The following is a 12712-nucleotide window of genomic DNA, read 5'->3' as shown; positions in this document are numbered from 1 at the left end:
ACACTTCACGTACAAGCAATTTACAAGAAGCTATTGCAACAAGCGCACGTTCGAATTGCATGACGTGACTAAGATAGATCCTCTTAAAGTTGAACCGTCACGCTAACTTATCGAAACTTGACCGCGCTTGCATCCCAGTTGCATTTTAAAGAAGACTAAGTTATAAAAGTCGATGACTACTGCTTGTCGTGCTGCAATATAAAGACCCATCTGTCAATTACATCATCTCAGTTCGCGCCCACCCTATTTTTTGGTCATCAAGCGGTCACGCATTCTTATTTGGCTCATCACGCGATCACGCAAGGCTTCGAAGTGCACAGAAGTCTCTCAAAGGACGTCTACCGACATTTTATCATGTTTATTCCCCTTTCTTGTTTATTTTACGCTGGGTTCTACCGCAATCAGAGAACTAATTGTCTCAAATGGCCGGCACTGCATGCTAGATAGAGAGCAGTCGGCTAAATGTTTTGTTGAATATTCTTGATACGGGTTGCGGCAACGTGACGAAAACAGAATATTGGGCTGCTTGCCTGGAACTGCCTTAAACAATATTCCGTTCCGAGATAAATTGCAGAAAAGTGATCTTTTATGATGAAGCAGCAGTCTCCTCCCCAAGTTGTCTAACTGGAAGCGTTGGTGAGCGTTGATTAAACTTATCCTGTCTCAGCATTGTTGTTGTTGTTATCATCATTGTTGTTTGACAAATTTTGTTTGTACTCTCACTTGTAACGGTAGTTCATAAAGACTTCTTCAGCCTCAGAGGAACTTAGAAAGACTCGCGCGTGAAGATTAACTGTTCTCAAGCAATGCCTGGAAAAGAAAAAAAGGAAAAACGAAATAGCCCGTGTACAGGCTAAAGCGAAGCAGTCTAGTAGTCCTTCTTTTAATTTATCCACGAAGCAACTGCGAGACTCGAAGTGTAATTCCGTATTCAATTTAATTAAAATTATTTCTTCTTTCCTTCCCTGTCTTTCCGTTTTCTTTTTTCCCAATCCCTCTCTGGTGATGATCATGCAGGAGTCTGGGATCAAGTTCACAAAACCACGTTTTCAAAATGGCGGAACACGATCTCACCGCCCGCATGGGTTGCTTTTTAGACCGTCATTTAGTGTTTCCCTTGTTGGAATTTCTCTCAGTCAAAGAGGTAAGTACTTGCTTCAACTATCTTTTCATCTTTTTTTGTATTTTGTAGTTAGCTCTTTCCTCGAAATGACTGAGAATTAAACCTTTGTTTTGTGCGTACTTTGGTGCATCGTAATTTTTCGCAGACAATTTTAATTCTCTTGTTGTTTTTCCCTCGTTTTTTCAGATTTACGATGAAAAGGAATTGCTTAAAGGAAAACTCGATCTGCTAAGTAACACAAATATGGTAAGCACATAATTTCAAGACAATTGTGTGTAAAGTAAAAGGTCATGAACGTTGAATGGAAGTGATTGTATCAAAGCCTCTGATCGATCGATCAGCTGCGTACAACATGAGCTGAAACGTAAGCTTATGCTATTGGGTCAATTCTGTAATGATTTCCATACATTTATTTATATCTCCAATTCCAAAAATTTAATGTTTTAGCCATAAGTTGATCATTTACTGAGAGTATCAATGTATGTTTAAACTCATTCTCCCTCTGTTTATTTGCTCGTTTATAAGTTGTTTCGCTCACAATTTAGGTTGATTTTGCCATGGATGTGTTCAAAAATCTCTATCCAGATCAGGATGTTCCAGAAGGTAATTGTTTTCATCTGAAAAAGTGACTTTCAAGCATTTGATAAAACTTGAACGTAAGTTACTGATAAGAAATGTGTACATGGACACGTTGTATATTGTTGAGGCACAAATAGCGCTGTTCTGTCAAAGAGTGTCCTTAGAATTGGTAGAACGCAAATGCCCTCTCTGGGGCTTCAGGTATTAAATTTTGTCTTATACTGTACTTTTTGTAATTTTGTAACTCTGTACTTTTTATGATCTTCTTAATTCATGACCATGGAAATGACAACAGGACTACAGTTGTTTCCTGAAATCAACATACTCACTGTAACTCATAATCACTCTTCCTTCGACAGAAAATAATTATCTCCAAGTAGAATTTTAAAAACGTGAATCTTGTGGTTGATTGTTTTGTTGAAAAGAATCATTATTTTTCTTTGTAGAACTTGTAGAAAAAAGAACAGAAGTTGTTACACAGTTAAAATACCTACAGGCTCAAACAGAACCTATCGTGAAATGTTTTGAAGATCCAGAGTTTAACAATCAGATACAGACAATAAGGTAAAATGAGTTAAATATCAAGTCTTAGATGTGGTTTACACTGCAAATCAGGGATGCATATTATAATCATCCATCACTAGCAACAATAAAGTTTGGGTTTTGTTACGTTAAGTGACTAGGAGTGTTCCTGTTCAATTCTCTTGGTTTAGATGCTAGTCAGTGATAGGCTCCTCCCCCATCCAGATGATCTCCCCCCTCCTCCCATTTCCCTCACCCCCCCCCCCCCCCCCCCTTTCCCTCACCCGATACGATAGAAACCAGTAAATCCTGGGCGGAGACTGGACTCACTGGTTCTTTTGATGCACCATGATCCGAGTGATCCTGATGCGGATCATCCCAAAGAAACACACCCAAAGTTGCCTTAAAATACAGATGAGGGCCACGGTTAGGGCTTTACTTGTGACAGAAATCTGGATTCTTAAATCTACTACACTGTTAACCACTATTCCTTGCATTGAATGTACATAAACAGTGTCAAACATTATTCAGACATACTTGTAATTTGTAGCTCTAATCATGAAAGTGAAAGACTTTATTTAATCATGTCAGCAAGAAATCATGTTACCTTAGCTACATGATTGTATGATAAGGATGTGGGGCTAATTGCACTGCACTAATGAATCTTGTATCTTAATGTTATTTTTGTAGGGATGGAAGACAGCTATTTGATTACCTTGAAATGAACCATGGGGTATGCTTGTTTCAACTTTCAATTAATGCTTTTATTCCCATGAGTGGTTAACATCTAAATAATAAAATATTTTCTAAGTTGTGGTAAATCTCAATAAACTTTCCAATAGTTAAGAGAAAACTGTGTCAGAGCAGCAAGCAGCATTTATTGTTAGAATTGTGCTTGATTCATTCCAGTGAAAGTGACATGAAAAAAAAAGACAATAATTATTTTCTTAACATGGTGATGCCCAAACTGTACTGTATGTACATCATAACATGTATGACTATTTTTCCAGTAAGAATAATTATATAGCGATTATTATAGCTATAGAGTTCATGAGTGTAAACAAGTTTCTCTTTGTTTGTTTATTTGCAGATCAAGCCAGAAATGTTGGACACACTGTACAAATATGCAAAATTTCAATATGAGTGTGGAAACTACTCTGGTGCCGCAGAGTATTTGTACTTTTATCGTGTGCTTGTGAGTTGTACATCTTAAACATTCCTCATTTTATCTCTTCATTTTTCAAGTTTTTATACATACAATTGTGCCAATATGGAGTCTTGTCAAGTCAGTGATATTTTGTCTTCGCACAGGTTCCTGGTAATGATGATAGAAATACTTTGAATGCTCTTTGGGGAAAACTAGGATCTGAAATCCTCATGCAGAACTGGGAAACTGCACTGGAAGATCTTAACAGACTCAAGGATGTCATTGAGAGTAATGTGAGTTTTGTCAGTTCTTGTCACAATGTTGCTTCTTTATATAAACACATTAAGAAATTTACAAAGATCAAGAGCCAGTTTGTCCTATGAGATACATCTGCAGGGAATCATGGTACTTGTATTCATCATCTTGGACTGCATTTTTGTTTTGATTAATACAGCTACTATGATTCCCTGCAGGCACATCTCGTAGAGGGAATTGGCCATTCAAAATGCAAACAGACTTGATTCATGTTTGTGTATAAATCTGAAAATATCACCATTTTGTTGTTAGTACACACCTTTAGTGAGTACTTTTATATAATTAGTGAATACTTTAATGAGTACTTTAGTGAAAGCCTTCATGTAGTGTCAAATGGAGAACCTTGAATGGTGACACGGTGCTACATGCTACTGTTCATGAAGGTTGCAAAATCTCCCAGTCATGGGATCTAAGATGAATCTCAATCTGGCTGGCTTTGTTAAAATTAGTCACTAAATAAACAACATTTATTCTGTAATGGATTTGGACATGCAGTTACAATATTTTTAATAAGTAAATTGCTTTTGAAACTGTTTTTTCTGTCCTGATTGCCTTTTAAACTTTAGAACCAAGCTGGAACACTTCAGCTGTTACAGGAGAGAACCTGGTTGATTCACTGGAGTCTGTTTGTGTTCTTTAATCATCCAAAAGGGAGAGACTTAATCATTGATCTGTTTCTTTATCAACCTCAGTAAGTGTGTAGTTCATTCTTAAATGTCCAGTTCATCAAACTGTACTGTAAACATGCTTAAGCTTGATTACTACTACAGGAATATGTAGGAATGTTTGAATTTTTCAAAGTGTGCTTCTTGATTTTACCACTTGGGTTTTGTGACCTTTTCATTAGCTCAGAACAGCTGAAAAGTTGACTACATGTAGTGCTACATGTATAGCAACATACAACTATGATCACAGTCAGCGTTATAAGCTAGGGAAGACAAGATCAAAGACATAAAACTCAAGATTTAAGAGACATATAATTAGACCTAGCTTTTTAATTGATCAGTAGATAGCATGTTCTAATTGATGTGCATCCATATTTCAGAGGACTTCTTTTATATTGTCAGTTATTCTTTCGTAGGTATCTTAATGCAATCCAAACCACATGCCCTCACATTCTAAGATACTTGACCACAGCTGTCATCACCAACAAACGTCGACGGACAGTCCTAAAGGATCTTGTGAAAGTGATTCAACAAGAGTCGTACACATACAAGGATCCAATCACAGAGTTTTTGGAGTGTCTCTATGTCAATTTTGACTTTGATGGTGCTCAGCAAAAGCTGCGAGAATGCGAAACAGTAAGTGCTTTGGGCAAGCTTTTTACATAAATCACATTTACCGGTACTGTATATAGAGTATGTGCAAGATTTTTTAAGCATTGCTACAATTAACTGGACAAGAAATTTTCTCCTGTATCTGAAAATTATAAAGATGATCAAATTACATGATAGAATGTGTTTAGTCGACACAGTGACCGTAAATTCCGGAGTACTTAACATTATGAAATCACAATTCCGTTGCAGGTTTTGCTGAACGACTTTTTCCTTGTGGCTTGTTTGGATGATTTCATTGAGAATGCCAGACTGTTTATATTTGAAACATTCTGCAGAATACATCAGTGCATCAGTATAAAGTAAGTTGCATTGCTAGCTGTGGTACCCATGAGGAGGGGGCACACTCACCTAGCAACTTGAGAAAATAACTTCCGATCCAGTAATTTGCACAGTCTTATGAAACACAGAACTTCTCTTTGCTTTCTGGTCATCTGGTTTTACATTTGTTTCTTTTGTGCTGAAAGATACTGTGCTGAACATAATTATTAGGCCTTTTGTTTTTATCACTCTTGTCTTTAATATTCCATTTCATTGATGTTCAAATAAACAGATGACTCTGTCATAAAAAACCTTTCTCATCTCATCTGTGCAGATTGTTATTTTTTTTGGTTCGAGTGGTGTGACACAACAGGTATTAAAAGTAAACTAAACAGCTGCCTTAGCACACTGTAGTTTGCTAAACCCCTCCCTCCCATAGTTCAGGTGTTAAATGGTGACACTTTGATTTTATTTTCTACTCTTATCAGCATGCTCGCCGAAAAGTTGAATATGACTCCTGAGGAAGCTGAGAGATGGATTGTTAATTTAATCAGGAATGCCAGATTGGATGCCAAGATTGACTCTAAGTTGGTAAGAAGTTTTCAAAGTGTCCAAACATAAGTGACTTACCGGTAGTTGTTAACATGCAGTTTTCAGGTTCAGATCTATGTAAACGACCTTCTTTCTGTTTTAGGGTCACGTGGTCATGGGAACCCAGGCTCCTTCAGTTTACCAGCAAGTGATTGAAAAAACCAAGGGAATGATGTCTCGCACTCAGGAGCTGGCTCGTAACATTGAAAAGAAACTCAACGTTGACAAGTTAGGATATGACGGGGTAAGAGCGCTTGAGTGGTGCTTTCTGAACTATTATATTTTGCTGTACAAGGTTGTTCTAATTTTGTTGTTTGTAGATGAACCCATAGCGTATGACCATTCAAATGGAAGCTACTGAGAAGTACTTTCATGTGGTACTCTTTATTTTGGTGCACATGGTGGTTCTAATTTTTGTTGTTTTTAGATGAACCCATAGTGTATGACCATTCAAATGGAAGCTACTGAAAAGTACTTTCATGTGGTACTCTTTATTTTGGGGTGGTTCTCAATTCTAAGTCTGTGGACGAAACCCTAGTGTATGACCATTCAAATATAAGCTACTGAATGGTACTTTCACGTTGTGATGTTCGTATGTCAGCATATCGCAAGCGCAAATGTTTAGAAAATAAACCAAATTATTATGAAGTACATACTGTTTCACGATTTTTACCGACTTAACTAAGTGTAGATGTAGATGCAGATGTAGAAATCCTTAAATACGTGACAGAGATGTATTGTTTTTCTTCTGTTCAGGGTGCGTGGGATGCATATGACCCGTCAGGATTCTTCAAGCATTGAAACTTAGTCTGGAAATTCAACATCTTTATCTGTAAATTAGTGTGTGTGGCAGGTATGGATAGTGGAATGCAAACAAGAATTTAAACGTTCATGAACTGCGAGGGAAAATAGAACATGAGGCATAATATTTTTCTTTCGTTATACAACCCTCTTTCTCGTTTTTCCTCGCATTGTGCGCTCCTTCACTTTGTTGGGGAATTCTTATTGTTGAGGTCAAGAGACAAACAACAGCTACTCCAAAACACGATGTAATGCTAACTGACAGCAAATAACGCCCGCTTGTATCTGTACCTGCCACTTAGACTACTTGTCCTAAAATTGAGTGAACTGTAGCATTCTAGCTAAACTACAAACGTTCTGGAATAATTTATAAAAATATCCTACTGTTTCTCGATGCCGTTCATATTTATTGATGAGTGGAATCTGTCCCAACTTTACTGGAAACTTAGCGCCTGAAAGGCACGTATCAAAGTAAAATACCAAAAAATAGAAAATAAATAAACATAGAAAATTCCATGCTAGAATGAACTGCTTTTTTTGTTTCAACACTACAGTTATTTCTTTAGATACTACTTAGAAAAAGCTCAGTTGTAAAGCTGTGGCTATATCGATATCAAAATATAGCACATAGTTCAAGATATCGTCTCTGCCAAAATTTAGACGTCAGTTCCCCTTTAGCCCGATTCCTGGCGAGACTGGATTAGAGAGTAAGACTGAAAACAAATTCCTGGGAGGTAATGATTGGTGTGTTCTGCGCATGGTCAGTGTGTGATGACCGTGGCATTTCATTTTTCCATTGATCTGTCCAGGTTTGTTTACTATATGTACAGAATATAGTTTTTAGTAGCTTAGTAATGTTTTCTTTAAATTGACTCTGCTTTACTTCTTACGTTCTCTAATTCAACCGTAAAAAGAAATAAGCAGTGGCGTTCTTTGAAAATGTTACTAGCCATCGGTGTAGAGATCTTTCACTTTGTTACATCTGTACATTGGTGTTTTGCAAGACGCTTTAAGCTCCTCTTTCCGAGTCGAAACGTTTTGAACTTCGCTTGCCTTGAGATTTTTGCTCAACCTTGTCTTTTTCCTCAAATATTGTATGTGATCGACGCGGAAAGCGAGAGATACCAGTTTCATCACCGTGAATATTTCATGACCGCCTGGCCATGTACTCAGGAGAGCCGAAAGTTACTTTTCACCTGTTGTGTTGAAGTACTCTTGAATCCCCTATCGATTCTTTGAAAAACATCAAGTATCTTGTTCCACCACCATTCAATTCTCGCTACTGTACATGTAATAGTTACATTTAGTGGCTTCAACCTTGCTTGTGTTGCTTGTATATAGGCACCTGGTCGATGTTCCTGATATTTAGTTCACATGTACAAAGGAAAAAATTCGCCCCTGTTAAAGATGAGCGTATATAATCAATAGACTGACGTCTTAATTGCTGGGTACTCACCAACTCAAACCGCAAGCATCGCAAAATAACAGCAGTCCTCGAGGTAACCATCGAACAACACGAACCGTTAAACAACAGTTGATGTAAAAGGATCAATAAAAGGACAACAGCAAATCCAGAGAAATAACGCCGACACTAAGCACACAGTTCGTAGAACGAAATACAATTCTTGCATCCTGCTTCTGAGCAAGTCGCGCCCGACAAAATGATGTATGGAATACCTTTTGTGAGGCTATTAGTTCATTTTGTATTTCACTTTTAATTCCTCTTGGAATTTCATTGGCTCCACTGCATGGAACCCGTGTATTTTTTTTCCTTAAGGTGTCGCCGCCAACAGCTTTGTCACATACAGATTGCTAGTATTCAGCTCTGGAGAAATTCCTGAAATATTGTTCATATTCACCAAATGATTTTGTTTTCCTTGTGGTTGACACTTCTCCCTGGTGTAATTGACACTTATTTATCAAACCTGCAAGAAAACTATATCCTTAGGTGGTTTCCCTTCGAGTTGAAAAGAATTGTGATCGTCACATTGACACATGTAGATTGCAGGGTTGTGTGCCAACAAAAAGAGTTATTGGAAAACGAAGAACTGAGGGAAAAACGCTAAAACTGGTTGCCCATAGCAACCTGTTGACCCATTCCTTACACAATCTGCGTACCTCTTGCTCAGGCTACCAGAGGCTTTATCGCGCGGTGTAAAGTTTCGGTCACGTTTCCGTTGTGACGCGCGCAAAAAGCAAAATCCGCTTAAATTATATGTTACGTGTTCTTCTCTTGAAGTAATCGTGGCTCTAATTTCTCACACGGCGAAATTAAACATCTACAGGTATTGAAAACAAAATGAAATATTTCTTTTTGTGAAAGATTTTTTTCAATACCATGGCCCACTGCCATCTTAATTCACATGCAAATTATTTCATACTATAGCATTGGCCGATTGATCCTTTGGGGGTGGAACAAGTCCAAGTTGTTTGATGTAAATCACTTATAAAATATTTAAACCTTATTTCCACGACACGTTTTTATTCTTGTGTTTTCTAACTTTACTCTAGACTTTGCATCTTAAGGTACAGACATAGTCACTATTTTTTTAAATTATTAGAATTTATTGCTTACTTTTTGTTGGTCACAATCAATAGTGGGGACTTTCCCCTTAGCTACACATTAGTGACTCGTTAATAAAGTTCAATCATCATCGTCATTCACTAATTTGGATCGCGCCAAAAATCTATCAACTTTTATTTAAATTTCTTAGAAGCATTTCCCTGCAATTTGGAGCTGGTAGAGTAAGGAGATTTATTAAAGTTTATTATTGATCTAGGACGGGTGAATGTTCGAGACAAAACGCGCGCGCCGTAGTTCCCAAAGGGAACCACGTCGACGTCTGACCCTAGGTTCGAACCCAGGTTACTACACAGTGGAGGGAGGCGCCAAAAACAAACTGGTATGCTGACACTTTTCCCGCATCCTCCCACCTCCCTCTCCCCACGCCCATTCCACCTTTTTTTAACTTGTTCTGTTGCAAGTTTTAAAAATCTATGCCATCAACGTAAGCTGTTGAAAACATTTCAGTGATCTTCCCTGAATCCCTTTTTCTCAACGAACCCTCTGATGAGTTTTCCGCTAATTTGAATCTTCAAGTTTTATTTGCAAAAGCACCAAGGTTACGGATCATCTTTTATTTACATACAACTTGTTAATCTTTAATAACCACTTTTCTTCCTTTCGCCTTTTTCTAGCCGGCATAAGTAGCAGCTTTATTGAACACATCCAGCGCAAGCGCAAGTGCATCTTCGAAGTACATAAAAAAGCCTCTGGCACGAGACCATGACTGACACGATGTAACATTCCAGAATCTTCGATCATCTGAAAGCAGTCTCTATGCTGGAGTACGTTTCTCTCACCCTTGTAGTACTTATCATTTATCTTGTGGCCGGCATGTGGGGGATGTTTGTAGGCAAATTAATCTACGATCAGTGCTTTTCAGAAGCTCGTAGCTGGGAATACTAAAGTTGTAACTGCTATGAAAGACTGATCTTTATTCGTCGGGTACACATGATCAGTGTCACTCGCTGGGGTAAAATTTCATTGAACCTATAATTTGTATCAGCTTCTGTTTGAATTCATGGATTTGCTAATATAATTGGTAACAACAGGTAACTTTGGAATTCTCCGTTTTTTCGTGCTCTTTGATTGGTTAAGGCTATTAGGAATCGATAATTTTTCAGGGATTTTTCTTTGGATTTATCCGGCAACAACAGACACAGTCCGCCCAGTGTTTACGTAGCAGTTGCAGGTGACTGTGGATAGTTCGATGTCGCGGTGACCGCCTGTACTCTAGCCAACACAGACTGAAGTCTTCGACGCTTTTGGAAGGACTTGTTAAGCCACAACTGGCTCCAGGCAATACAGATTTAGATCAGAACGTCTTGGAGTGTATGACTGTCACGAGAAGTTTACACTGAATAGTGAAACACATGGCCTTAGTGTATATGTGGATGAAAAACCCCTCTCCTATTCTCACATATATTTCTCCATCCAACAGCGCAACAACTTTAAACATTTGTGGAAATCTGGTAAAGATCCGATAAAATGTAAGGAAAGAAGGAGAATAACAGCCATCAAGTTAATCAAAGAAACCAACCAACCAACTGATCATGACTGACTGACCGACCAACCAAACTAACAAAGTAAAACGCAAACTAATTAAACACCCACCCGCCTATCATCCGCACATCACCCAACCAACCAACCATGAACCAACCTACTGACTGAGCGACGGCCGACCAACCAACCAATGCAATTAATCAATCGATGACTTCGTCAGTCAGTTAGCCAGTTAGTCAGTTAAACGTATCATACACATTGACAGACGCACAGTCAGACGGAAAGTCAGTTAGTTCGTCAGTCAGTCATTCAATTAATAAATTCCTCCCCAGTCAGGTTAAGCATTGAGCTTTTCTGTTCGCTTACAGAAAAGTAACCTTTTTAAACCTGAACAAGGGGTGCTTACCATTTACAAAAAGCATCCGGTTGGAAATTTCAGGCTTAAACATTAAACAATTAAATGCGACGTTGCGGGAGAGGGAATCGCTATAAAGTATATCCACATCAACTAGAGAGACTTAAAAGGGCAGAACAATAGCATCACCCTAAATCACAGCCCATATTTTCTGAAGCTTTCCTAACGGAATGGCGCGAACTATTTGATTTTCCAACTGGAATTTCCGGTTTTCCCATGTAAATGGTAAGTACCCCAGATGTCATCTTTATATATCAAGAGTTTGATATCCTTCAGTTTAAAGGTCTGCCTATACACTTACAGGATTCATGGCGGAAAGAAATAAAATGGGGAAACGCTCCGTATTATAGGAACATGTGCCTGCTGTGCGACGTCGTTTGGTTAAAAGATGGACACAAAGAGCGGCGTGCAAAAGGGATCTGGGTCGAGCTTGAAAATGTCGAGTGGGACTAGGGAGAGACGAGGAAAGCAGAGTCTAATCTCACGTTTCGTCTATTAAAGTGCCTTCATAATTTTAGCATTGTGTTCTAATGAACCAATAATAAAGTAAATATAACATTTTAGTGAATGCCTACACGTCAAGCTTAGAGACGCCGGCATAATTTACTGCTTTTTTTTTTTTCGTTTTTTGTTTTTTGTTTTTTGTTTTTTTTGACGCGTGCTGATTTTATATACAATATCGCCCGTGGAGCGACAAAAAGCCAAGCTCTCTGTATTAAAACTGCTCCAATAAAGTTCGCATCACTCAAATAGGATATAACAGAACTAACAAAGATAAGACGAAGCAATTTTATTTATTTATTTATGATTTAAATTTTGAGGTAAAAAGCTGTTCGTTGCGGAAGAAACATGCAGTTTTCCACCTGCTAGCTGTGAGGCCGGGTCGAAGCTTATTAAAGTAAATAGATTGCTCATCTTGAGGTATAAACCATCTGCATCCGCATTGATACTTAGATATACAACGTGAGGAAAGGGAATAAAATTGACTTGTCATTTAATGGTTGTCTGGACAGAATATCGAGCAAGCCTTAAGGATCGGAGAGTAATGGCAAAAGGAAACGGTCATTACAGCACGGTTTCGCAGACTATAAGTTTTCCTGGATGCACAAAAAATAATTTAAGTCACAAGGATATCATTAAAGGGTGAATATGATAAAAAAAGAACCCAAAACTCTTCTATATGAAAACGAAGAAGCCAAACCCACGATATATGACCTTAAAATAATTTACAATTAATATAAACAGCGGGATAGTTAATAAGAATACAGTTTCGACGCACGCCTTGTTTACAGTTTAGTTACTGGATGCAAGCTATACATCTGTAGCAACATCTGAATTCGTCAGTAAAGTTTAATTTCGAATTCATACATCTTTTTGTCCTTCAGTATTGGGTCTTTGTTGGTCAACTTCTAGCCCTTCGTCGATTGCATTTTAAATCCTTTAATACTAAACTTGAAGCGCTGGTGAAATTATGCACTCAGTGTTCTTTTCCGGCTCGCAACCCGTAGAAACATCCAATTTGTTAAACCGATTTCCACCCGTGTCGGGCGGGGACCAA

General features: G+C 38.1%; 1 protein-coding gene across 1 annotated transcript; it reads left to right on the top strand.

Moving 5' to 3' along the window:
• Window positions 1-1017: 1017 nt before the first annotated feature.
• Window positions 1018-7197, top strand: LOC110047245 (eukaryotic translation initiation factor 3 subunit E). Its single transcript, XM_020752990.2, has 13 exons — window positions 1018-1144; window positions 1310-1369; window positions 1669-1726; window positions 2149-2266; window positions 2915-2957; window positions 3315-3419; window positions 3536-3664; window positions 4253-4377; window positions 4768-4987; window positions 5213-5322; window positions 5770-5872; window positions 5976-6116; window positions 6629-7197. Exons 1-13 carry the CDS (start codon window positions 1055-1057, stop codon window positions 6671-6673), a joined length of 1347 nt encoding a protein of 448 aa, XP_020608649.2. The 5' UTR covers window positions 1018-1054; the 3' UTR covers window positions 6674-7197.
• The last annotated feature ends 5515 nt before the right edge of the window (window positions 7198-12712 follow it).

Source organism: Orbicella faveolata, unplaced genomic scaffold (genome assembly GCF_042242905.1).
Source record: "Orbicella faveolata isolate gen_17 unplaced genomic scaffold, um_ofav_v1 contig_47, whole genome shotgun sequence".
NCBI classification, from domain to species: domain Eukaryota; kingdom Metazoa; phylum Cnidaria; class Anthozoa; order Scleractinia; family Merulinidae; genus Orbicella; species Orbicella faveolata.
The sequence above is the reverse complement of the archived record's forward strand: the minus strand, read 5'-3'. Positions and strand labels throughout refer to the sequence as shown.